Source organism: Staurois parvus, unplaced genomic scaffold (assembly GCF_062004578.1).
Source record: "Staurois parvus isolate SC_StPar_1 unplaced genomic scaffold, SC_StPar_1.0 ptg000314l, whole genome shotgun sequence".
Lineage (NCBI taxonomy): Eukaryota > Metazoa > Chordata > Amphibia > Anura > Ranidae > Staurois > Staurois parvus.
In genome coordinates this window covers 3,311,116-3,338,462 of record NW_028318110.1, presented here as the reverse complement: position 1 = coordinate 3,338,462, position 27,347 = coordinate 3,311,116, and the positions used below count along the sequence as shown (strand labels likewise).

The 27,347-nt window shown below is 40.2% G+C and overlaps 1 protein-coding gene across 1 annotated transcript in view; it reads right to left on the bottom strand.

Annotated features, from left to right (window-relative positions):
- Positions 1-27,347, bottom strand: part of LOC149457556 (laminin subunit alpha-4-like) — a 148,210-nt gene that overhangs the window by 102,902 nt on the left and 17,961 nt on the right. The window contains exon 2 of the mRNA XM_089683540.1: positions 8,096-8,197. Coding sequence (XP_089539666.1) covers positions 8,096-8,197 — 102 coding nt within the window. The remainder of the gene's footprint in view (positions 1-8,095; positions 8,198-27,347) is intronic.

Here is a 27,347-nt window from a genome sequence, read left to right as displayed (position 1 = left end):
TGCATAGGTTGTTTTTTGATAAAAGTGAACTATGCCTTTAACATAGGTCCTTTAGTGCATTTCATAGTGATTCTAATAAAATTGACTGCTCTAGCCCTGAAGGAGGGGAAGCTTTTCCTCTGAAACATGTTAGCGGTATTTGAAGGTCTAAACCAATAAATATTTCAAAAATACTTGTAAGTGAAATTAACTTTTCTGCTATGTGCTCCCCAGTACATATCCAAGAATTCACCATCTGCAAAAGATTCTGAGGACTTCACAATAGCACATTCAAACAAAGTGTCCCAGAAAGATGGTTTCTAAAGGTTAACAGTGTAGTTTGTGGATCTTGAGTCGGTGACCACACTTTGCATTACCAACAAAACATTTCCAATTAGGCCAATTCAACTGCGTCGAACTATGATCACCTAGGATTATATTATGTATAGTTTATGATGCAATTTGTACTATGTAAATCTGCAAAAAAGGCATGTACAGGCATGTTAAATATGGGTACCTTTTAGGCAAATCATTGCTCCTTGTACTAACTTAAACATGTTTCCCAGAGTATTTATTATGACGAAGTTAAGAAGGGACAGCTCTGATGTTAAGAGCTGTGGGTAGAAAAGGGTCATCTCAAAACATGTAAAATATTACTTAAAATGAGATTTTACAAGTTGCCTCTGGCATTTCAGAGATTTTTAATAGGCGCTTTTGGATGTGACCTTCCAGATTTAATAATCCACGCTTCCTCCTCTGGAACATCACAAACACAAAGACTCCCTTGTTCAGTTACATTCATCTTTATGCCTTTCTGCTTAGATGATTTCATTGAGAATACATAGTAGGTTAAGTATGAGAGGAAATATTGTCATGGTAAGAAAATGTGTCCTAACTATTCCACATATGATGGATGGTGATCCGTTGCTGGTCTGAGAACGGAAACACCGCACAAAGAAGACATTTGTCAAATATGGTCATTGAAAAGATCCCTTTTTTCTACTACATAGGTATTCTGTACTTTGAGACGTGAGTAATTAAACATGGACAACAGAAAATCCATTTACAAGAACACATGAATAATTTTGAAATGTGTGATTTTATAAATAATATTTTTAACGAAAAAACACATTTAACCGCCTCCCGCCCGCCATATAGTCCAATGACGGACGCAAGGCGGTTCTCTCATTCTGGGGGGACATCATATGACGTCCTCCCATTCTTAACGCGCATGCGTGGCTCTGGAGCATGCAGTGCGGCGATCGGCGGTGCGCTGTGTCCCTCGGACACAGCGGATCACCGATCCACGGAAAGAGCTGAAGATGTCTGCTCGGTCATGTGATCAGCTGTGTCCAAACACAGCTGATCGCATGTAAACAGGGAAATGCCGGTTATCGGCATTTCTATCCTCACAAGCTGTCACACTGACAGCTCGTGAGGAGAGCAGAGCCGGTAATCGGCATTCCTTGGGAGGGACATGTACACTGATCATCAGGGCACTGATGATCAGTGTGCCCTGATGATCAGTGTAGCCCCAGCAGTGCCACCTGTCAGTGTCCATCAGTGCCAGCTCTCAGTGCTTATCCATGCCACCTGCCAGTGTCCATCAGTGCCACATCAATGCCAAATATCAGCGCCTACCAGTGCACATCAATGCCACATATCAGTGCCCATCTGAGCTACCATTCAGTGTCACCCATCAGTGCCAGTCAGTGCCACCTATCAATGCCAATCAGTGCAACCTATCAGTGCTGCCAATCAGTGCCACCTATCACTGCCAGTTAGTGCCGCCTATCAGTGTACATCAGTGCTGCCTATCAGTGCCCCCTATCAGTGCCACCTAACAGTGCCAGTCAGTGCCACCTATCAGTGCTGCCTATCAGTGACATATATCAGTGCTGCCTTTCAGTGCCCATCAGTGATGCCTGTCAATGCCCATCAGTGCCACTTACCAGTGCCTCCTCATCAGTGTCAACCTATCAGTGTCCATCAGTGCAGCCTATCAGTGACCATTACTGCAGCCTCATTAGCACACATGAGTGAAGGAGAAAAATCACTTATTTACAACATTTTATAAGAAAAACTAAGAAAAAACATTTTTTTTTCAAAATTTTCAGTGGTTTTTGGTTTGTTTAAGAAAAAATAAAAAACCCAGAGGTGATTAAATACCACCAAAAGAAAGCTCCATCTGTCACAAAAAAATGATAAAAATGTCATATGGGTACAGTGTTGCATGACCGCGCAATAGTCATTCAAAGTGTGACAGCGCTGAAAGCTGGAAATTGGCCTGGGCAGGAAGGGAGTATAAGTGCCCTGTAGGCTAGTGGTTAAACAGAATCTGTTAGAAAAGTAGGAACTGCAAGCCCCGGAACATGCAACGTAGAGTCAGCAATTGCAACTTTGATATTTCTGTTCTAACAAATTCCCTTACACTGACTTTGATGTTGAGGGGTAGAGATGTTTAGACTTGCCTGCAGTAGCTTTTAAGCCCCTGCTGCTCTGCCCCAATGCTGGGCTATTCTGATTGAGAAAATCATTGGCACTTCCCATTAGTTTTGAAGTTTGTCCATCCACTTCCTCCTCCAACACTTTCCTATTACCCAACACATTCCTTTTGGAGGGGAGTTCATCATTCTGATGGGCCAAATGGCTGGAATTCAGGCACATGGAAGGGGGCTAAAAATCCCTAGGTGTCATTGCCTAAACAGATGTAATTAGAAGGATAGTGAAAACATTTTTCTATCTTCAGGGACAATTTTCCCATAAAATAGAAGTATCTATGTATCAACCATAAAAATGCAGCAAAAACACAGGTGCAAAAACGCAATGCAAAATGCAATGCAGAAATGAGTAAAACACAACCTGCATAGGTGTGAAACTAGCCTTAATTCTGATTGGCATCTCTTTGGGCAATTGCCCCCTTTGCTGTTTTGTTTGTTCTTAATATTGGGGGAATTTTGTCTCTTAATTTTAGTTTGTGGTTCACTTCTAGCAGCTGCCCTGTCCATAGCAAAACTTTTTGATTTGTGGGTGTTATTTTGGTGTTTTGATTTCTTTTGAGGGAACATTGGTTTTTATTTCATGTTGGTAGTATTTTACTTGGTTTGAAGTGCCCAAAGTACAGAATTTATATTTTTCTGACCATGAAAAAAGCTCACCAGCAATCTGATCCTCCAACAAGGTGGACAGATAACCATGGTAATTGCAAACTGTACATAGTAGAGTCCACGTTGGAGAGATGGAATGAACTGTGCAAACTTCTTTTGCTCAGCAACAAGTGAATGATGTGCTGTTGCATCATTTGAAAGAAAAAAGTGCAAAAATAGTGTAGGCCTTAACTACCTCATATTATATCTCTCATGCACCCCTCTATCCTATTAATAAAAATGAAAGCAAGGTATTTAGTGGTTACACCTATTATCCATGATTAAATGGTCTTGTTGCTGCTTCATCACATGTAATCTAATTTTTACATGAAAATACCTGTCTTTGTTCTGTGTCTCCACTACATTTGGGCCTAGTCTTGATATTGACCTGTTATGGCCAATTTTACACTGCTGTATAATCTGTGGTATCTAAATTGTTAATGAGAGTTTGATAGTAATTACAAAGGATGCTTTTTCAACAGTGAGAACAAGGAGATCCTCAGCAAGCAGCAGACCAGTTTCAATCTGTGGGCCAAAGCAGGCCTAATACCGCTTGATGAAAAAGCATGTGTCGTTGATAAAACTACCTGAAAAAAGGCATTTTTTTTTAGGTAATGAGTCAGACTGGGGAACAAGTGCTATATGTAAGTCAAGCTAATTGTAAATGAAAATGTAACACCCTCCTAGATAGATGCTATGATTAGGTAAATTTAGTTCTGGCTCACTGTAATCAGAATGGCTGTTTGTGATTGTTTAGGTCTGTTTTCTGTTTCACAAGCTGCAGGTTTGATTATTCCTACTGCCTTCTAGAACCCTTTGGATGGTTCTGGAACATAGGTGTGGAGCTTGAATATTTATACTGCCTCTATCAATCCCTGTAGGAAAAAGGGAATCTTCTGGTGGAGATCATAGCCTGGGGGGCCACCTGCCACGTGTTTGCTGATCATTGCAGTACCAGCTGGGTGAACTGGGGAGCTGGATTTTGCTGGAAGTTGCTGGGGTGACTGAGAGGGCCTGTCATTTGTGGATCTATTCTGGTATCACAGGGAGAACATTTCTGTAGGGCACTGGAAAGAGGCAGTCAATCGTCTGAAGACATTTGTGAGTACAGACAGTTGGGAGAGGAGAGATTCTAGAGACTGTGTGCTGCTGCCATGGCCGCTGATAAGGGGGTTCCACCGGGCCTCATGTAGGGTGCCCGGGCCCTGTCACCTAGCAGGGGGGCTTGGCCGGCAGCTTCAGACTTCATTTGGATGTCACTATGTAAAGTCAATCTGTGTATATAATATACTATTCCCCACCAGAGTCCTGGGCTATCATTCTCCCTGCGGGGCTAAGGGGGGCCCCATCTGCTCACCTCTGGAGACTGGAGCTGGGAGTCCATAGATTGTGGCCATCAGGGACTTTTTTTCCTTTTTTGGGTGGATGTATACCAGCCTGTCAGATTTGACATGCGATTATTGCTAGCAGCTAGTATAGCCACTAGCAGCAATCAAAGTGTTCTCCAGTCAGGGACTCCCGCAGTCTCCTGGGATATGTGATGGGTTTATATCGCAGGAGACTACAGGAGCAGGGAAATGTCATATTTGTCTATGGAAGAAAACCACAAAAATTAAAATGACTTTACAGCTAAGAAGTGTCTTAAAGTGATTGTAAAGCTTTGTTTTTTTTATTAATTAAGCCTGCGTTCACACTTCTGCGGTGCGGGATATATTGCATGTGATTCACACAGGAACGGCACCGCATTCCTGTGCAAATCACATGCGAATTCTGTGCGGTGCAATTTGACCTATACATTTTGTATACCTCAGTTCACACCGCATCCCTAACAAAATAGTGCCTTTTTTTGTCTGCACTAGAATCGGATCACATGGGTATTCACACCCATGCAATCCAATTCTGCACATCGCGCCATGTTTTGTGAACCGATTTCAGGGTGTTGTTAACTTAACATACACACCCGCAACGGTTCACATGAATGGGGTGCGAACAGAAAGCAGTGCGAATTGCGCACTGCATCAGTGTGAAATCTAAAACAACAAACATATACTTACCTGTTCTGTGCAATGGTTTTCACAAAGCAGCCCTGATGGGTGGGTGGAGTCAGGGGTTCCATCAGTTAGGCTGTACGGGGCCCCATGATTTCTAACAGCCCTGGCTGTTGCCACCCCTCCTTGTGTTAAAGATTCCCTACCCACACCGCCATTGACAGCTACAGCTCTTGATCCCCAGGTCTTGGCCGGAGATTCCCCTCTGGCACCCAGCGATTGCCAAGTATTGCCAAGGAACAGTGACAGGGGAGAGGTCTGTGTGTAAACAACACCGCACTCTCCCCTGTCAGTACTAACATGCTGCTTTGTATTGCTCTGTATAGCAGAGCAATACAAAGCAGCATGTTTCCCTAGTACAACACACACAGTAAAACAGCACACAGTTAATCCTTTGATCCCCCCAGATGTTAACTCCTTCCTGCCCAGTGTCATTAGTACAGTGTCAGTGCTTTTTATTAGCACTGATCACTGTATTAGTGTCCTTGGGATGTCAGTGGCAGTTAGTCAGTTCCCCCAGTGTCAGAATGCCCGCCGCAGTCCCACAATCCCGCTATAAGTCGCTGATTGCTGCCATTACTAGTATAAAATAAAATAAAAAAATTCCAGCATATATACCGCTATTTGTAGACGCTATAACTTTCACGTAAACCAATTAATTTACATGTATTGAGATTTTTGTTTAGCAAAGATATGACACAGAATACATTCTGGCCTAAATGCATGATGAAATTTGATTTTTTTAAAAAAATTTTTACTGGATATGTTTTATAGTAAAAAAGTCAAAAATATTGTTTTCTTTTTCCAAAATTGTAAGGCTTTATTGTTTATAGCGCAAAAAATAAAAAATGCACAGGTGATCAAATACCACCAAAAGAAAGCTCTATTTGTGGGGAAAAAAGGACATAAATTTCCTTTGGGTACAGCATTGCATGACTGTGCAATTGTCAGTTAAACAAATGCAGCACCTTATTGCAAAAAATGGCCTGGTCAGGAAGGGGGGTAAATCCTCTGGAGAGCAAGTGGTTAAAGATTTGTGTATTTGCTTTTTCACTCTGAAAGCTACATAAAAAAGGACCCTTTCTCTGCTGTATGGTATTTTAAAACATTTTTTTAAATTGACATTGTCCTCCATGACAATGCCCAGCTTCCCATGCCTTTTTTAAAAATTGCTTGCCCATTTGCCCTAATAATAGCCAGATTTTTCAAACTGGATTCTTTACCTACAGGCTTCCAGGGGGATTTTTAAACAAGATTTGTCCAACACTTTATTTATAAAGAATTTGCATAGCCATTCATCCAATGAAAGTGCATGTACATTCATTTGTGCAAATAATGCAAACATGAATGTAAATTGGTTATATCTTGTACTGTTTGAATGTAAATTATTGGTTTTAAAAAAGAATTACCAGCATTACTGTCAGTGAGTGCAATATTAACCTCTCAGCTTTGGTGTCAGTGACTGCAGTAATAAACCCCAGCATTGGTGCCAGTTACCACAATAATAACCCCCAGCATTAGTGCCAGTTACCACAATAATAACCCCCAGCATTGGTGCCAGTGGCCACAATAATAATATCCCCCAGAACTGGTGTCAGTTGAAATGCTGTCAACCCTGCCTTAACCCCCTTCTTTCATTGATGGTCAGTTTAATTTAAAAACACACCAATCTTAGTAGTCAGTGGGATTGTTAATCAACACTTTCTCCCTTGTGGTCAGTTTAAATTAACCCAGTTCCCTCTGCATTGATGGCCAGTGGCAGTGCTGTTAACCCATTGCCCCCCCCCAAAAAAAAAATATATATGTACATACATATACCTTGGCGGTCAGTCTATATAAGAGGGAGGGCACATAACTAACCACCAATGAATGGAGGCTCTTTAGAATGACCACCAGTTTGGTGGTCTGTGGTTAAATGACCCCTCACATTTATGGTCAGTGAAGAATGTGAAAAAAAAACTTTTACTCACTCAAATACTTTCACCCAGACTAGCTCAGGTTGAGCAGGTGCAATCAGAACGCAGCAGCAGATTCAGTCACATGATCCACTAAGCTTCCATCTTCCTGCTTGCACACATGCCCTGTCTCATCACTGGCACAGCATGCAATACACCAAAATTGCATGTTGTGGGTGGGAATGTGGGTTGCAGGGGGTAGGACCAGTGTGGACAGACAGAAGGCAGGACTAGTGGGCAGTGCTGGCGCTGCTACTGCTACTGATAAAACTATCAGAACATCACACTGTGATCCCAGGACACTGCTGGTACAAAGCCCTCACAGAGGACAACTGACAAAAAAACAGGACTGTCCAGGCAAATCTTATGGATTTAAACATAAATTACTGTACATTAAAACTCTCTTGTTTTTAGCAGGTGTCTTCTGATCTTCCTGGAGAATGTAATTTCTGGTGCAGCTCTGCATAGAAACCAGTCAGTTTCTAGCTTTTATTGCCAAAGCTTAATTGAACAAGCTGTAGGTATAAGCTGATTGGTTACCATTTACAACTCCACCAGATTCTGGGTGCACAAGTTTTACTAAATCTCCCCAATAAGTCAGATTCACTGCCAATAAGTGGCTGAGAATCAGAGTGAGTTCCTTAGATGGTGACAATGAGCACTTCTGAGTGTTTCCAACATATTAGTGGCACTGGTTTAACCTTTTTCTCTATAAAAACCTTTAACACAAATTAAGTGTTATGATTTTTATTCCATTAAAAAAGAAACAGCTAAATTAGAGAAAAAAAACCCAGGGAGATTTGCATAGTTTTCAGAATGGATTTTACAATAATGGATATCTGGTAACCATATGTAACCAATTGGAAACATTTCACAGTGGTTTGCATACTTGTAGTACATAAACACAGATGTTGACTCTGCTCTAAGAAACATTGAAAAAATTAGATAACTATGAGGATGACCTTACCACACAGGAGCCGGAACCATCCAGGCATTTGTATGCATTTCCATTGCACGAACATGGTAGACATTCTCCAGAAACTGAATAGTAGAATCCTGGTTGACATCTCTGCACAAAAGGAAAATAAAAGGTTGGTAATATATTTTTAAGAAGTATCATATTTATTAAGTTCCAGGCAACACAATATATTCAATAAACTGAAAAGGATATACAGGGCAAATCAAAACTTTGCTAAAGTCAGAATTTTTATTGACATTGAAGTGTATGCAAAGGCACATTTTCTTTTGGACAGAGCATGGAAGGGTTAGAAATTAGTTAGGGTTAGTTTTTATTGCTGGCCTTATCCTCAGTAGGAAGAGTCATTCACACTATTAGTCTTGGTGACCATTGTCCTTGCTACAGGAAGTGATTGGAAATCAATAATGTGTATTGCATGTTGTCACAGAAATATATATTGAGGGGAAGCATCCCAATAAGGACACTTGTTTTGGTGACAACTTCCTAACAGTGGATATCCTATCATTTTGGAAAGATCTTTCACTATCTGAAACTAAAAAAAAAAAAGAAAAAGTGTTGGTTGTACATCCTCAGTTTACATGTTAACCCTCTTTCCACTCATTCTGTATTGCATGCTTTCCCACTTGGATTAAAGTGGTAGTAAACCCACTTTGATCATTTCTGCCTACAGATAAACTTATACTAAGCTTACTTGTAGGTATAATAAATAACTCCTAAACATTCACCTTTTAGGACAGGGGTCTCCAAACTTTCTAAACAAAGAGCCAGTTCACTGTCCTTCAGACTTTATGGGGGCTGGACTGTGGCTATTGGAAGTAGAAAATGCCCATTTTTTATGTCTGTTAGAGGAATTGAGCCCCCTCGTTGGTGTCATTGGGTGGGAAGAATCATGCCCCATCATTGGTGTAGTTGGGAGAAATTGTGTCCTATCGTTAATGTAATTGGGAGGAATTGTGCCCCTTCATTGGTTTTAGTGGAGGGAATTATGCCCCATTGTTGGTGTCTGAGGATGAAATATTGCCCCAAGGGCTAGATAAAAGCAAGCCCCCAGGCCACAGTTTGGAAACCACTGGTTTAGGAGATATTCAGTTTTTTTTTAGTTGGCGCATGTTCTCTGAAGGAATGGCCCATGACTCCAGTGCGCATGCGTGGGAGTGACTTCATTGCGGCTCAGTTGGAGCTTTCGAACCCGAACGGAAGACCGGGTAAAGATGGAAGCCTTTACAATGGTGACAACGCACCGCTGGAGGGCTTTGTTTTAAGGTATATTTTACATAATGTGCTAGTATGCGATGTATACTAGTACATTATACCATTGCCTTGCAGAGATTTATTTTTTTTGCAGTTTATTACCGCTTTAAGCATAACTGTAGTATCCATAGTCTCAGATGTAGTTCAGAATTGTAATCTTATGTTTCCCATACCAAGAGATTGCTGCTAACCTATAATATTATATAATAGGTGGCCCGGTGTACTCAGAAAGAGCTTGGTAGAAAGGCTATTTCTCCACTATACATTTTTATGGGGGAACATAAATGTTTGTAGGTATCTCCATGACTTTGGCCAAACATTCTTTGGGGAAATTTGATTGGCCTAAATGGAGTCTCCTGGCCAGTCACAATTGTTTTCTTCAAGGCCCATTGTTCCTTCTCCAGTTTTTTTAATGGGAACTTGCTTGTTTGCTGAAAGATCTTTTCATTACCAAAGATTCTTTAAAGGCCAGGATGTGCTTGTCCAGACATCTGCCATATTATGTTTCCAGGCAATTGTAAAGCAACAGTGTACCACTGACCAAGTCATTTCTAACTGCAATAGGCTCACACAGATGCTGTTATTTGGCAAGCATTGGTAGCCTTTTTGTATGCTTTGTCATGTTTGCTTAAGTAGGAAAAGTAGTTTCATGTTGAAGCTCATAACCAAGGAAAGATAGACACACGATAGCTTATGTTACAGTACAATCTCCAAAATAACCACAAAACTGAATTAGCATCTTTTCAAATGGATGGTCCTGCTTCTTACAGGATACATTTGTATATATAAACTATACGGTTAGGCATTTCCATTGTTCTGTCCAACCCCTACCATTTACATCAATTTCAGCCAGCTTGGAAATATGTCATCAGTAAAATTTATTTATACACTAGGTGAAATCAACCAAAAGCTCAATAGGGTTCCAAATTCTCAATGCCTCAAGTCTGAACTGGTGTAATACCATAGAATTGAGGCAGAATAAACTTTTCATTGCTGTCGCTCTCCCAGCTAGGTAGATTCTCCCTCTCTAATTTTTGGCACTGAGAAGCCAAGTGATAGGAATTAAAAATTATACAGTTGACACCATAAAAAGAAGCGAAGGTAAATCTTCTAATGGGAATACCTGTTGCTTTGATAACTGCCTAGGATAGTAATTCATCTCACTTTGTAGAGGTTTCCTCTAACTTCCTGGTAAGTCTTTGGGACAGGAAGTGAAGGAAAATCCCAACATGACATAGGCAGAAAAAAAAATAATAAAAAATCTGTAGGTTACCTTTTTCAATAAAGTTTGAATATTCTATTGGAAATGTTATGATGACTCTACAAGTAGGCATGAAGATGTAGAGTAGGGAACTATATAGAATATTTTTGTGTATATACATATATAAATATCCATCTATCTGCACAGTCATGTGAAAAAGAAAGTGCACCCCATGAAAACGTTTGATTTTTTTTCCTACGCACACCTATTTAAACGGGCAAACATTGGATAAAGATGCAGATTCCACTTTAATCTGAGTACTAGTAATCCTAGTACTCAATCTAATCACAGTGTAATTTATCATCTTTGTTTGAAAAGGGACTGTCCTTACATCCAACATATTTAATATACACAAACCAAAAATTATTCCATCTCATCAGCTATACTTTATTCGAAAAACAATAAAACTTTGGTGTCCACCATACTCCCTTACAGATTAAAAAAAATCATACCTTACATAAATTCCCTTATGTCTAAGTATAACACAGTCAAATAACATATTACTATGTATTAAATATGTCAGTGCATTTTTGGGGTTTTTCCCACTTCTTCAGGATGTGAAAATCCCAGTGTGAAAAATTTGAATATAGATTTAACAAAATGCATATTAGGCTCATTAGGAATGTCATATTCTGAAAAATAGTAAAAAAGTTACATAACAGGTCAAATCATCATCCGCTAAGTATAGAACAGCAAAGAAAGGTAATAATTAAATGTCATTAATAAAGTCAAAGTTGTAAATGTATGCAAAAGTATACTTCACCCCTCATCCTCAAGGCCTGCACTTGCCAGAAGTGGGCAACACAGGTAAGGGGACCAAAAATATAGGTGGATAGGTGGTTTTAAAAAAAGGCTGGTAGCCAAGGATAATCTTTATCCCCCCAATTATCTATCAATAGACATTGTGAGAGTGCTTGGCCCTGCCACTGTAAAAAAATGTAAATGGCACACAAGTTTCTCAAGGATGCAGAGGGGCTTCAGAATGAATAATATGAATGGACAAATTTGGATTCTCAGTTTTCTCTAGTATTGGTAATTCCCAGATTGGATTCTGGCGTTCAAGGCATCTTGGGAGTACAAAAGCCTCTAACTCTGTGCCTGGGTCTTATTGGAGTCCAGCAGGCTATGCGTGCAGTTATTCACAGCCTTTATAATGAAGAGCCTGTCTGCAATCTAGGGCTCCACCCGGGAGAAAGGAGGTGCCCTGCCCAGAGGCCAGGGCATGGAGCTAGTGAAGTAGGGGGATGCAAGAGTGTGAGAGAGATACAGAGCTTGCATGTGAGCACGATGGTGCTGTGAACTGGTCAGGGACCAGACCAAAGGCCTAAGCTTGAGACCTGAGCAGTAGTACTACATGGGAAGCTAGGAGTCTTAATGCCATTTTAGTTTTGTGTTTGAAGTGATGGTGTAAACCTTTTGAAAAAGTAACCTTTTATTTTTTCTATTTTCATTGGAATGCTTACTTCTCATTTAAATAAAAGTGGGCCATCAAGCCCTGAAACAATATTTCCTGGCTGATCTGATCTAACTATACCTCGAGTGAAACCCCCTGGAATACCACAATTCGTACTGTATGTTAGCCATGTTGGATGATGGTTTAGCAGCGGTGGATCTGCACAGACAGCTTCTTTTCAAACAGACATTAAAATCAGATGATATACTGGAAAAACACAATCATTTATTCATCAAAAACATCAATAGATGAATTAGTGTGCTGCGGAAAAAGTAAAAATGCCTGGGGAAATTTTTACCCCTTCTCTTTGCTTAAAGAATATGTAAACCCAATATTTCACATTCCTGATATGTGCCTTCTGTACCATGTACATGTATGAAAAAGTATCCTGTGCTCTTCGTATTGCTTCCATTGTGTGAAATACCTGGTGATCCTACCAGTCCCTCTGCTTTCCTATTAAAAACTGCATGAAAACACAGCGTGGTCAGTTCTCTAGCTGTGCTGGTAACCCAGCCTGCTTCCTCCAATGACCAGAGATGATCAGACACGCCCCCCCTGAACATATTTCTACTGGAAAGATCATTATATTGCTGTTTCTCCTGCCCCAGCTCTTATACACTTGAGAACAGAAGGTTTGTAATCACTTATGTAAAAAGGAAAAAAGGTCTTTACTTTTTTTATATATCTATAAACAAATGTTTTGTCTTTCATTTTTATTTTAAACTGAATGGGTTGTTTTACAAGGTGAGGCTTTACAATCACTTTAATACCTTCAGTTGCAAGTAGGAATGGGCCTTGGGGTTGGAAATGAGTAGGGATGTGTGACGGGAGTCACTTTGTGTGGGGGGCCCATGGAACCCAGCTCACTTTAGAGAGGTGAGGAGACCCCTGTCTCAGCTCCCCATATCCCTATTATGTGTAAGTTACCCTGTACCTTTTAGGGGTACAGGGTGATCTGTCCTAATATTGGGGTGGAGGGTTGTTGATTGTTTAATGCCATGTGGTTGCATCCCATTGTTCTATTGTTTGTCTTGCTTGAGAGCAAACTGTTATGGGATGTATATGTTTATGTGTATTAACTTAGTGGGGGGTGTCTCCAGCAGCCCTCCCTCCTGATGGGACTGTCTGCTGGTATGAATACATGTGTGTCTCTTGTTGCTAAGTGTAGATTGCCCCACCCTGTGTCATTATGCAGGGAGGGGGGATTTGTCCCTTGATGTATATATCTTGTATCTGTGTTCAAATAAACTAGTCTACTTTCTGGATTACTTCAAGATTGGTGACATCTAGTCTTGTATGGTCAGCTGTGGTGTCTGTTGTCGATGTTCGGACGGGAAGCGGTAGTCTAACGGAAATACCCAAGCGCAGTCTGGGGTCGGTTCCGTTACAGGATGCAAATGCAAATGACACTACCCTACAATGGATTTGCTTCTGGAGGAGGAGTTCCTCCTTCTAAGCTGTATCTTTTGAAATAGAAAGCAAAGCAGTGAGATTATGTGACCTAATTTTAGAAGAATAGTTTACAGTCCTTCCACAATGTAATGCAGGTTCTTTTAGAGTACTTTGTCTGCTGAACTATCCCTTGATCCAGGTGCCTTGGCTTCTGCTTTAATTGAGCTGTGTCAGTTTTCCCACAGAAAGAACATTGCCAGGAAATAAAATAATCCATTTAAAATAAAATAGCTGTCAAAGGATCTCTTGAGGTTTAGTAAGTCAATTTGTTGAACAGATTTATAGAAGCCAAAAACATAATTAAAAGAATGACAAGACTTATATCTAAACTGCTAGCAACATTAAAGTGTTCATCGTGTTCCTCTCTGAATTTCTCTTCTGCTGTGATTGTCATTTTTTCATTATTCTACAGAGTCCCATGGCATTGTGAAGAATCAGATTGTCTTTTCACACAAACATATGTGTCAGTCCCACCCAAGATGTATCTTACTGCTTGACAGCACTGAGATTTTAACAATCTAGGGACTCTTGTATCTGTTTTGAAACATCTGCTGCAATCAAAGACTGCTAAATTTTGAAGTCTCCTCATGTTGACAGACATTATTAGCTATACCTTTAAAGACTAAATTCACCTTTTGGGAAAGCCAGCTAAGAATTGAACACGTGATTAGCGGATCAGGGGTTCAATGTCAGGTTTCTGCAGACAAGCCCTGTAGCTTTCAGGGGGCTAGCTGTTTACAAGGTGCAGGGCTTGTCAAATAACTAGGAGAGAGGTCATCAGCAAGCTCTCGCAGTTCATTGGGAACTACAAGCCATCAGCCACAATGGCTGATCTTACATGTAGTTCTCTCATTCACAGATTGCTGTGAATGAATGACTCAGCTGCGTAGGTGAAGCCCCACACAGGCTTGCTGATTTCAAAATGTGACAGTGAATGTAGGGAGAAGATCCCCCACCCACTGTCACAGGGAGGTTAGGATCAGGGTGCAGGGGGTAGGTCTGGAGAATGTTACGTGTTACACCCAAATTAAGGATATAACTTGTAACATACTCTGAATGGTGAACGTATCCTTTAAGGGTTCATGTACACTGATACGGCGAGTACTGACAGCGTGGGGCACACACCCTCTATTCTCATCTTCACCGCAGGCAGTGGTTCTTTCATACTGAAAAGCGATATGTTTTTTTATAACATGTGAGTGCATTATGGAAGCAGATTAAAGGCTTGATATATCTCTGGGATAAGGCACCATATCTTCTCTTTTTTCTTGCATGATCTTTGCGAGGAGCATTCAGTGGTTGAAACAAGGAGTGGATCAAAGGAGGGGATATCCCTCACAGGCACACAGGCTAATTACAAAGCTGCAAGATTGAAGTATACCACTCATGGGAAGGAGAGTATCATCTGATTTGGTTGGAACACTCTAGCACTTTTGCAATTGGAACTTTGAATATAATTTAATATTGATTCTTTATATACTTTTTATATATTTATTTATTTATATTTATTATTTTTTCATATGAATTAGCACTTGGTTTATTGATGTAATATTAGCACATTTATATCATTGCACAGTGATTTATAGTTTATAGTAATAATTACTCAGCATTGGAGATTATTTTGCATATATATTATAAGCACTAAGCACTTTTTAGTTAATATTGGAGCGCGGTTATTATTTGATCAGTTGTCATTAAACGCACATCCAGGGAGAGTGGGCAGGTAAACCAGCGATCCAGTATATATACTTATTTGCATATTCTGGTGGCTCACAAGCACATATGTTTTATTACTGGAGCAGAATGTGCTGCAATTTTTTTTACAGATCTGAACACAGAAGTATGTTATGCGATGAGCCCGTGCACATACAGAAATCATGAACTTTTGGCATTTATATTGAAAATATGACTGATCGTGCCAAAACAAATTTAAATCCGTATTTTTTGCTAGAAAATTACTTATAACCTCTCAAACATTATGTATATTTTTTAGCAAAGACCCTAGAGAAAGAAATGGCGATCGTTGCAATTTTTTCATGTCACATGGTATTTGTGCAGCGGTTTTTCAAATGCAATTTTTCGGGAAAAAATACACTTTAGTGAATAAAAAAACACAATATATCTCAATTGTTTTGTAAACTATAAAAGAGCATGTTACAGCAAGAAAATGGATACCTAACGTGTCACGCTATAACATTGCGCATGCTTGTGGAATAGTGACAAACTACGGTACTTAAAAATCTGCATAGGCAATGCTTTAAAAATGTTTACAGGTTAACTGTTTAGCGTTACAGAGGAGGTCTAGTGCTAGAATTATTACTCTCGCTCTACTGATCGTGATGATACCTCACAAATGTGCTGCGAACTCCATTTGCATATGTATGTGCGATTTACGTATGTGTTTGCTTCTGCAGGTGAGCATGGTGGGATGGGGGGGCTTCAAAAAAATTTTTTTTCTTATTTTTTAATTTTTATACTGTCCCTTTAATTTTTTTAGCACTTTTATTCCTATTACAAGAAATGTAATCATCCCTTGTAATATAAATATACAGTACAGGTCTTCTTATCTGACCCCAGATATCTGGGGTCAAAAAGACCCCATACCACTTCTTTACCTTTAAAAGGAAAAGATAAAACATTTTTTTTTAAACTTTTGCTTTCAAAAAGAACAAAATTGTCTACTTCTTCCACCAACTAGAGGTGATGTCATGATGTTGCTCCGGTCCTCCAACAGCCTCTAGGACTGCTTTCATATGAAAGCCTGCTGTTCAGTGAAAAAATCGGTACCAGGAGTATGGTAAACCACCATGTCTTTTGTCATCATACTGGGCTTACATAATACAATAAGGAGCAAAGTAACCCATAGCATTCAATCAGTATTCATTCTTCACTGATCGGACTACAGTAAACTGAAAGATTAGGGGTAGTTTTGCATTGCTGCACTTTGCAAATCACCATTGCTTCATGACTGACTGAAGTGTCAATGGATCATAACCTACAGTTGTGAGAAGCTCATCTCATGCACACTAAAATCAAAATGTGAAATGCACCCCCCATCCTTACCAAGCCCTTCAGGTCTGGTATGGATTTTGAGGGAAAACCCCATGACAAAAAAAAATAAAAATAAATGACATGGGGGTCCCCCAAAATCCATACTAGACCCTTGTCCGAGCATGCAGCCCGGCAGGTCTGGAAAGGGGGGGAACGAGCAAGCGCCCCCCTCCTGAACCATACTAGGCCACATGTCCTCAACATGGGGGGTGCTTTGAGTCAGGGGGCTCCCCCCAAAGCACTTTTCCCCCATGTTGATGGGGACAAGGGCCTCTTCCCCACAACTATGGCAGGTGTTTGTTAGGGTCTGTGGGCGGGGGGCTTATCAGAGAATAAGAAGGGGCCCCCAGATCCTGGCCCCCTCCCACTTTCTGACAGCTGCGCTGGCCTGACAGTTCTTAAATACTATAATGATGTCACAAGGCGGCGGAGTCACCCAGTTGATGTCTCCGAGTGGCCCCACCCTCTTAAGACATCAGCATGCGCTGTGATTGGCCAAAGTATTACACCTGACTTGTGGTCAGGTGCATTGCTTTGGCCAACTACAATGGACTGTCAGGGCACAGTGCAGTGTGGGACGCAGCTCGTACATCAAGCCCAACTCTAAAAGAGATTAATTTCTCAAAACACATTTGAACCTGGTAATGTGACAATACATCCCTTTTGTGGATTACCTTTTCACAAATTAACATTTATACAGATGCAGGGCAATACATAAAGTGTGTGGTAAATAGTGGTAGAAGTCTGTCTCTTGGTAGTTTGACAAATGTTCGAGTGTGCGATAGATTTATCTATGTGTCAAAATGATACATTATTACATTTTTATAATTTTGTTTATGGTCTTGTATTTTCCTATGTAATAGTCCATAATGATTGAAATATATTTTTAACTTACAAGTAAAACTGTGGGGCTGTACACAATCAATCCACCCAATTACATGCCTTTGGTAAACAAATACCAATAAGTATATATTAATTGGTCTGTGCAAAAGTTATAGCGTCTTCAAATGATGGTAATTATACTGGAAATTTAATTAATTTATTTTTTTATACTAGTAATGGTGGTGATTAGCGACTTACAGTGGGACTGTACAATGATGGTGCAATGAGAGGGCAATCTGACACTAACTGACGCTGGGTGAGAACCGACTACATGATACTGACATCTCCAGTGACACTAATACAGTGATCATTGCTGATACTATACACGGTCACTGTACCAATGACATTGGCTGGGAAGGATTTAACATCTAGGGGCAATCAAAGAATTAACTTTGTGCCTAACAATGTGTAATGTGTGTAATATGTGCTGCTTTTACTGAGCAATGTGACTGTTTTATCTCCCTGCATTGCAGGGAGGAAAAAACAGCTGCATCACTGCTCTCTGTTCGGAGCCTAACTCTCATTCACTAAGCCGATCAGCAGGTCCTGGCCATAAATCCTTGGTTGGGACTTGCTGATTGGCTTGTGCTTTAGGGAATGACAGCACAGAAGGGGCACGCACCTCCTACCCAGAAAAATCGAGATCATGTACATGTACGTGATCTGGTGCAGCAGCGCCATTCTTCACAGTAAAATTGAGACAGGTGGTCCACAAGCGGTTACTCTAAAACCTCAGAAGAACAAGTCCACACAATTTTTGACAACATGGAAGAGGTGTTACTATACTAAACTTTTCTTAGCTCTGATATGGCGGTGTACTGTACCTTATTGAGTATGTTTCAGCAATACTGACAGATGATAAAATTGTTGCTACTCTGTACTGCTTGAATTTGGCTTATGTGTTGGTATTTCTGATGAACGTGTCATATGACCTTCTTGGGTTTGACCCTTGGCTTCCAATAGCACTCATACCAGTAATGTGCCGGAAATGTCTTACTGATTTGCCCACATTGAATGTTCCTTGCTAAGTGAAGATGCAATCTACAAATACACAACATTTAGGTTATTCATACACTTTACCCTAGGACTACACGTAAAACGTTTTTTAATACTTGTCTAAATTGGCCCCAGTATGTGCATTTAGGAATGTGAGTTAGGGACCTAAGATTGTACACTCTCTGAGGGTTAAGGACTGATGTGAATGTACAATATATATGCATAAATTGACGGTGCTATATACGGTAAGTACCTGAAATAATACTGTGAATATTAGGAACTAATATGCACCTCTTTCTGTAGTTATAGTTTCTTATACCGTGTTCCAAGTCTTGAACTTTACTTGGCATTGTATAAAATTTTATCTTGCTAAAATGCAGCCATTTATTAATGTGGTAATGGCCTAGCAACAAAGACTGTGTATATGACTGTGTTATAAATGAGTGGAAGGCATTTGTCCATATATAGAAAAGCAAACATTCAACTTGGAAGTCTTCTCTACTCTCACTCCTACAGTAAAGGTGAGGAATGTGCTGCAGAGAGCTTTATCTTTGGTACTGTTCGGTTTATAGCTACTGAGGACATACAGTATACTCAGTGCTGCCATAAAGCATAATTTCAGGCCTCAGAACAAAGTACTACGGAACACCTCACCCTCCCCTCCAGCAAATACTGTTTTTATATTTAAATCTGAGTACTTAAGAGTACCTTACATTGATGTCATGTGACTTTCAGAGCCTTTTTGATCCTTCACCCTATATCAAACATCACCCTGTTTTAAAGATTTCCTTCACTGTACAACAATGCCAAGCTTGCACAGTCCTGCTTATGAGAAAATGAAGCTAGAAGCTGTAGGGTGTAGTTTCATGGCCACCAGTGCCAGATTTAAGGAGAACTGTTGTATAAATACAGAGATTGAAAGAGGGACGGTGTCCTATAACTACAAAGGTTCTATGCGAAAATTAGATTTATAAATAAAAAGAATGTAAAGCTAGCCATACATGCATAGATTTCTTTTGTTTCACTTGTGAGCTGAACAAAAGAAATCTAACAGATTCCTCCATCCATGCCAAACAACGCAGCACGCTGGCTAAGTAGTTAGCCCTTCCAACTAGCAGCACTAGTGTCGTAGGTTTGAATCCCAACCATGGTGCTACCTGCATGTTCTTCCTGTGCCTGCATGGGTTTCCTCCCATACTCCAAAGATATGCTTGTAGGTTAATTGGCTCCTCTCTGAAATTGGCCCTAGTATGTATGAATGTGAGGGACCTTAAAATGTAAGCTCCTTGAGGGCAGGGACCCTTTTGGTCAGGACTTTTTTTCTCAGCAAATTGGTGTAGGTACTCACCCAACTCCTACCCCTACCAACTGGTCTCACTGCAGATCCTACAAGGTATTAATAGTAAACATGAAAAAATAGGAAACTCTACCGATTCTTAAGGCCCAACTCCGGGAAACTTGAAAACTCTCCCTTGCTAAGGGTTACCTGCTCGTTTAGGTCTAGGTAACATAGAAAAGAAGAATACCTGATCCTCCACTTCTCTGAGCAACTAAAGCAGTCTCCTCATCATCTTCTCTCCCATGCCCCAATGATCTAAGGAGCTTTAGATTCCTATGGAATGGGGAGGATATTTTCCAGTTAGCTATTGTCATTCCCACCTTCCAAATAGGTCAGGATGAATCCTGTTTTAGTGTAGGGTCTTTTAAGGCAATATTGGAATTCTAGGTGGCATTAGTTGGGGCAGAGATGTAAAATTTCAGCAAATTTTGAAGCCATGAAAAAAAACCCTTTTTTTCCCTGTTTTTTTCCCCAAAAAAATATAAATTTTCGGAAAAATTGAAAAAAAAAGTTCAGTGTGGAGTATTTTTACAAACAGAAGTTAGCCTGCAGCCTCTTGTTTGTTTGTCTTACCTCCTTGCTGTTCTTTCACATGTGTGTTTCTCTGTGCTCACCTATGGGCGTCGTCTGCTATTCCCTGGGTTTTATGTGCTTTCCCTTCATCACTTCCTGGCCCGCCTCCTAGCTGGCCTGTCTATTTAAGACATGCTCAGTCTGTCTCACTTTGCCTGAGCAACGTTTGTTGTCTGAGCTCCCCTATGGTCCTCTGAGTATCCATTCTAGTTTATCTCTGTACTGACCCCGGCCTGCCCTGACATTCCTCCTATATTGTCTATCCGTGTACCGACCTCGGCTTCGTTCCTGACATTGCCTGTCTTCCGCCTGTCCTGACCTCGGCTAGCCTACTGGATCTCCTGAGTCTACTCCCTGCTCCTGCTAGCGGTCTCTTCTACCTCAGCTGGGTGTACCTGGAGGCCGCGACCTGGTCCCAGCCTGCTGCAAGTCCATCCCCACCATCAGGGGCTCTGGTGAACAAGCAGGCTGGGGCTTAGACTCCGCGCCCTGGGGAACCCCAAGCTGTGGATTAAGAGCTCACTACCACAGGTGCTGACAGCTTGCTTAAGAAGTGTCTGCTTGGCAAACAGTATGATGGTAGTAATAATTTAACCACTTAAGGACCACCCGCCCACCAAGTTCTGCGGACCGGTGGTAGCTGCAGGCAGAGTGACATACCGGTACGTCACTAGCTGTACTAACACAGGGGAATGCTGCATGCCTGCAGTGAACTAATTTAATAGAAGTATTTTTTTTGTAAATAATAAAACATAATGTTAAAAAAAAATTTAAATATTGAGAATATTTTTTAAAAATTCATTTAAGGTTTTTTTTTAGTTTTAACTACTTTCCGACCGCTCGCTCGCAATGTGAGGGCAAACAGAGGCTCTGGGCACAGGCCTGTACATTGCTTTCTATTTCGTGTGAGTGCGCATGTGTGCGCCCATGCTGCTCCCCTCCGTTGGTCCAGGGAGAGAAGAGAGAACACCACACTGTGAGTAAAAGCACTGCATTTTAGAAACACAGATTAGCACATTTAACACTTTGATCACCTCTATTAACCCTTTGATCACCCTGTCACCTAGCCAGTGCCATTAGTACGGTGTCAGTGTACAACATTTTTCACTGATTATGGTATTGCTGCCACTAGCGACATCAAATAGCGTCAGGGTCAGTTAGCTCCCCTCCCAGTCAGAGTCAGCTAGCGTTAGATTACCCACACACTATCGCACTCATGCTATAGGTCGCTGATCCCCACTATTACTAGTATAGCATTTGTACGGAACTGTATAGTGTCTCCAAAAAGGCAGTGTTAGCAGGACTAGCCCCATTCACTGCCAGCACTAGTGTTTAGCCTTTCCACTGTTTTTCATAAAAGATTTGCATCAACTGATTGTGGACCAAAGCAATTTATCCACACAACTATACATTTCTGCCCACCTAAATTCAGCTCTTTCCAGACAATTCTCATGGAAACCTATCACGGTTTCCTAATTTAAAATTTTTTTGGGCCTAACCCTCAACATGGGCATTTTAAAAAAACAATGAATTGCAGTCATATTGGTCCACAGACCCAATTCATCATATGCCCATGTTCTCTGCTGTTACATATATGCCCAACATGGACCAGCAATGTACTGGTACATTGCTGGACTTTGAGTGGTTATATAAGGATGATGCCTTCAGCTACAGACATCATCTTGATTTCATTTTTTCATCTGGTGGTCAGCTTTCATGTAAAAGAAATCCTAGCGGCTGAATATCTGCTGGATTGTTTTTACAAGCAGTGGATAGGGACTCCCCCCACTGCCTTCCATAGCTTTATCGGGCTCTCCTGTCCCACTGGGGAACCCGGGAATGTACCCTGACCATAAAGCAGATTGGGGACTGGAATGGCTTCAATCATTTCTATGGTCTAAGAAACCGGAAGCAACAAGCATTTCATCACTTCAGTTTTGCTGGATATAAACAGGACCATATTAAAATTGGGAAATCATCTAATCACACCGATCTGGTGTGATCAGATGCTTTACGGGCAGAGGAGAGATCTAGAGTCTAATGGACTCCATTTTTTCTCAGAACAGAGTACCTGTCACTGCCGATTGCTATCACAGGGGATATTTACATTCGCTGTGATAAAAATAAAAGTAATGATAATAATAATAAAAATTAAAGGGACAATGTAAAAATAAAAAAGCAAAATAAATAATAAAAAAAAGGTTTGTATACACTATAACTTTCACACAAACCAACTATGTTACATGCATTGGGATTATTTTTTTTTTACCAAAGGCATGTAGCAGAATACATTATGGCCTAAATTTATGACTAAATTTAAGTTTATTGGACATTTTTTATTATAGAAAGTAGAAAATATTGATTTTTTTTCAAAATGTACAGTGTTTTTTCTTTTAGATCACAAAAAAAAAACAAGTGGTAATCAAATATCACCAAAAGAAAGCTCTATTTGTTTGAATAATGGACATACATTTCTTTTGGGTACAGCATTGTATGACCACACAACTACCAACTGAAATAGCGCAGTGCGGAATAGCAAAAAATGCTTGGTCAGGAACGAGGGAAACATTCGGGGGCTGAAGTGGTTAAAGCTTCCTGCCAATATGCATTTTCAGAAATAGACAATGCTGGTCCAGAAGCTGATCCAGGTTGTTGGGTGTCATTTTCTCTATAAATGAAGGGATTGTGTATTTTTGTGAGTCAGTGGTTTGCAAAACTTCCTTACTTGAAGATGCTTCCGGTGAAGAAAACGTTTGTGATAATCCAGAAGAAGCAGAGTGTTTCTGGAATGAGAACTCTGGAGGGAAAAGCTACTTGTACTTTCATTATTATCCTCATTATTTAATTCCATAAAGTATTTTTTAATGTCTTTAGGGCACCTCTGACATGCAAGGATGTGTTTGATCATCCTTGTAGCATTTGGAAAAGAATATTTATTCTGACAATACTTGCAAATTGCAGCTTTGCACTTTGGAAAATGTTTCCAAATTCTAGATGTTGGTCTCTCAATTTTACTGAGGGCAAGAAAAGAAAAAACAATTTACTGACCAGACTATAGGTAAACATTATGCTGTGATGGTGGAGAACATTAATATAATCTACTGCAGCCTTTCTCAACTTTTTCAACACAGAGGAACCCTTGAAAAAACTTTCAGGTCTCAGGGGACTTCTTTAAAATGGCTATATCTACAACTCATGATACACTAGTGTGATGGTCTGTGGGGTGAATACTCTCTACACTTGTGGTCATTGGGAAGAATTACCCTCTTACAGATAGCTAAAACGATAAATGGTGTCAGTGGGAACTTATCTGAGAGGCAGAACGTGCTCATTACTCAGGGAACCCCTATGAGAAACCTTGATCTACTGTATCCAAACAAGCACCCAACTGTAGGAGGTACAGTATAAACTGTACTAAACTGGTGTCATTCCCTTTCAGTGTCCCGAGTGGCAGAAATGCATATTTCCCTTGTTTGGAAACTGTATTGAGAAGTACAGTGTTACTTGAATTGGATTCCAGGATTTCAGCAACTTCAGCTGAGAGAACTTGCAATAATTTAAGACTTTACATATAGTCTCACAAGTCTTTAATTAAAGTCTTCATGTTATATAGTTTGAATACCATGTCATAGATACACTGTTATTATTTATCATTGCAAAAGAACATATTCCACATTTTTAAATTTTTCAAGAAAAAACGAAAAACAACTTTGGTAAAAAGCCCTGTTTTTTCCCCCAAAAATTAAATTTTTTTCCCCCCGAATGTCCTATCTCTAGGTAATGGTTATCTCTGCTATGCTATCTGAGTGGGTGACTTAAGGGGCACCCATCTAGCTGTAGTTTAAAAAAAACTGAACTAGATGCCCCAAAAACTTATCCAAATCCATGATTACATGATGCACTGGGTCTTGAGTTTTCTATCTTCCTCACTGCAGGGTGGGGGGACCCTTCTTTAGGTGTCCACGTTATTGGCCACTTTCATTTGGCTGTCCATTGATGGGTTCATCACAGATTCTGAAGGCTCCAGTGTGATTATGTCATGACGAGGGCAGACAGGCCCAGATGGCAACGCTGGATCACTAGTCCCTGCTAGCAGAAGAGATAGCGTAATAAATTAAAGCATAAAGGATTAGTTGGCTCCCACTGCTGTCAATTACAGTCAGTGAGCCAGTGAGGGGAGAGAGGGGGCTGGGCTGAGCCATGGCTCAGAAATGAGCATACACCAGCACTCTTATAGCAAGCGGCTTGCTATTGGGGTCACTGGTCAAGGTGGAGAAGCCAGGAGAGTCGGCAGGGGACCCGAGAAGAAGAGGATCAGGGATGCTCTGTGCAATGGTTTTTTAAATAATGTTTGTTATTTAAAAAAAAAGAAGCTAAACCTTTAATACAACTTTAAGTGATTATAAGAGGGACTTTTTGCTGTATGAGTTAACAAATGCGAGAGGGACTGTGTTCTTGTATAATAAGGAGATTATAAGAGGAACTGTGTTGTATAATGAGATTGTTAGAGGGACTGTGCTGCATAATGAGATTGTAAGAGGAACTGTGTTTTATAATGAGATTGTTAGAGGGACTGTTGAGTAGAAATATAGGGGGTCTAATGAAGGTTCTTATAAACATATATACTGTCATTTTTTCCTAAAAGAGCTTTTAAAGCGCTTGCCCTTTCTTTCACCTAGGAAATGTGGTTTGAAGTTTCTGCCTGTGACGTAAGCATCTACAAGGTGAACCAGCTATCTTCCAGTTTCAAGTTTAAGAAAATAATTTTGTGGTCAAATTGAACCAGCAACTGTCATGGCGGATGACCACAAGTCTCTATTTTGGACAAATCACATGATGTTAACATCCATTTAACTCTGAGCTTGCTGTTGAGCATATAAGGATTTGATTGGACTAAAACTATACAACACATCTGGACTTTATATGACACGCCTGGACTTTATGACTATATATGTATCAGTTTAAAGTTTAAGAGTTAGATATATTGATCACCTTGGTCCACCTCACTCGAGGTGAACGCCTGTATGCTATATTATCTTCACTGCAGTGTAATTAATGCACCTTTCTTTACCAATTTGGACTCACTATCTCATGTGAAAGGTCTCGTTTGTGAACCCCAAACCTGACTCGACACTGTGTTGTATAATGATATTGTTAGAGAGACTGTGTTGTATAAAGGGATTGTTAGAAGGACTATGCTGTATAAATGAAGAGATCATAAATGAGGTTGTGCTGTTGTATAATTACGATTTTATAACAGGGACTGTTTTGTTGCAAAAAAAGCTGTCGTTGTATACATGAAACAGCAAGGACTGTGCTGTAATGAAAATAATTTAGGAGGGACTGGGTTGTTGTACAAATAATTAGGTAAAAAAGGAACTGTGTTGTGTAAAGGAGAAACTTAATTTTCAACGTGTAACAAGTTTGTGTACACCAACTGTAGGAAGAAATGGTTAAAATAAGGGCGCTCCTGCTGGAATCCAACCTCTGTGGCTTATGGGAAAGGGGTGCCAGATGGATGTCGGGGATGGATGAAAGCAATGACAGTGAGGCAGCTCTTCATAGAGTGGAAGCAAAGCTCTAATGCAAATGAACATAAAAAGAAGGAAGGCAGCTCTAAGTGTAATATTGGCGAATTAATCATTCACAAATTCCTGATGTAAAGGATGCATCCGTCCAGTGCAGCGCGGTCGGTCAGACTCAGGAAGTCGGAGCAGAAATGGTTGTATATCCAAAACGAGGCATGAAGCGCAATGTCCCCTTTACATCAGTAATATTGGTTACCACATGATGAGCCTTTTAAACGTTTAATCTTGTAAGTGCATTTTACTATTTGTGAATTCTTAAATCGCCAATTTATATTCTTGATATGTGCCTGTTGTATGAAAAAGTATCCTGTTCTTTTTGTGTTGTTTCCTTTTTGTGAAATACCTGGTGATCCTGCCAGGCTCTCTAATTTCTTATTTAAAACTGACCATGCTAGGCAGGAGAGTATATTGTGATCAGTTTTCTGGCTGTGCTGGCACTCAGCCTGCTTTCCTACAATAATCAGGCTTGTGCTGACACCTCTCTCCCTGTACAGCCATTCACTGGGAAGACCAGTGTGCTGCTGCATCTTCTCCCCCGCCTCTCTAATATCCTTATGCAGCTGAGAACAGAGGGTATGTGATCACTTATATAAAAAAGGAAAAAATATATTTCTAATGTTTTTTATATGTATACACAAATGTTTTGCCTTTCATTTCTATTTTAAACTGAATAGGTTGTTTGATAAGGTTAGGATTTGCATATACTTTAAAGCAACTTATAATTTAATCATAGACAATGCAGGAGAAAGTCAAGGAAACACAAAAGCCTTGAACTTGCTTCTGAACCTGAGCCCTGTGTATCAATCATTCGATTCTTGCCTGTTGGTCTATAACTACATGATTGTTATTTGTAAACTATACAAGCTCAGAAGTATAAATTGTAAAGAGGTCATAACACTGACACAAATCACCACAGTAGACAGTTAAGCAGCAGTTATAGGTTGATCACCTTGAAATAAACCTTTGACTTGTACATTATGTACACAGTAAATAAAAAGCCCAGGGCCAAGAGCACATGTAAATAACAGTGAAAAAATGGTTCCTACTGCTTCTACTCAGCAGAAGGTACTAATGTTTGCAGTTTCTATATCCCATCCAGATTCGTACTTTCCAACAGAGCTTAAATAAAAGAATGCACATTTTTATCATTATCCCCAGACCTCTCTTAGGTAAAAAACATCCGGATAGGAATACCCAATTATTCCCTAAAGGATCTATTTTACATCATTCTATCTCCATCTCTGAACACTCTCTCAGCGTGGGAAGAAAATAAACAGAAAACACAATCCAATAGTAACATATTGTTTATTAAAAACCACCTTTTAGGTTTGCATATCATTTTGAGTTGGGGAAGGGCGGGCAGCCTATGATTGTAGAATTCTACACTTAAATCC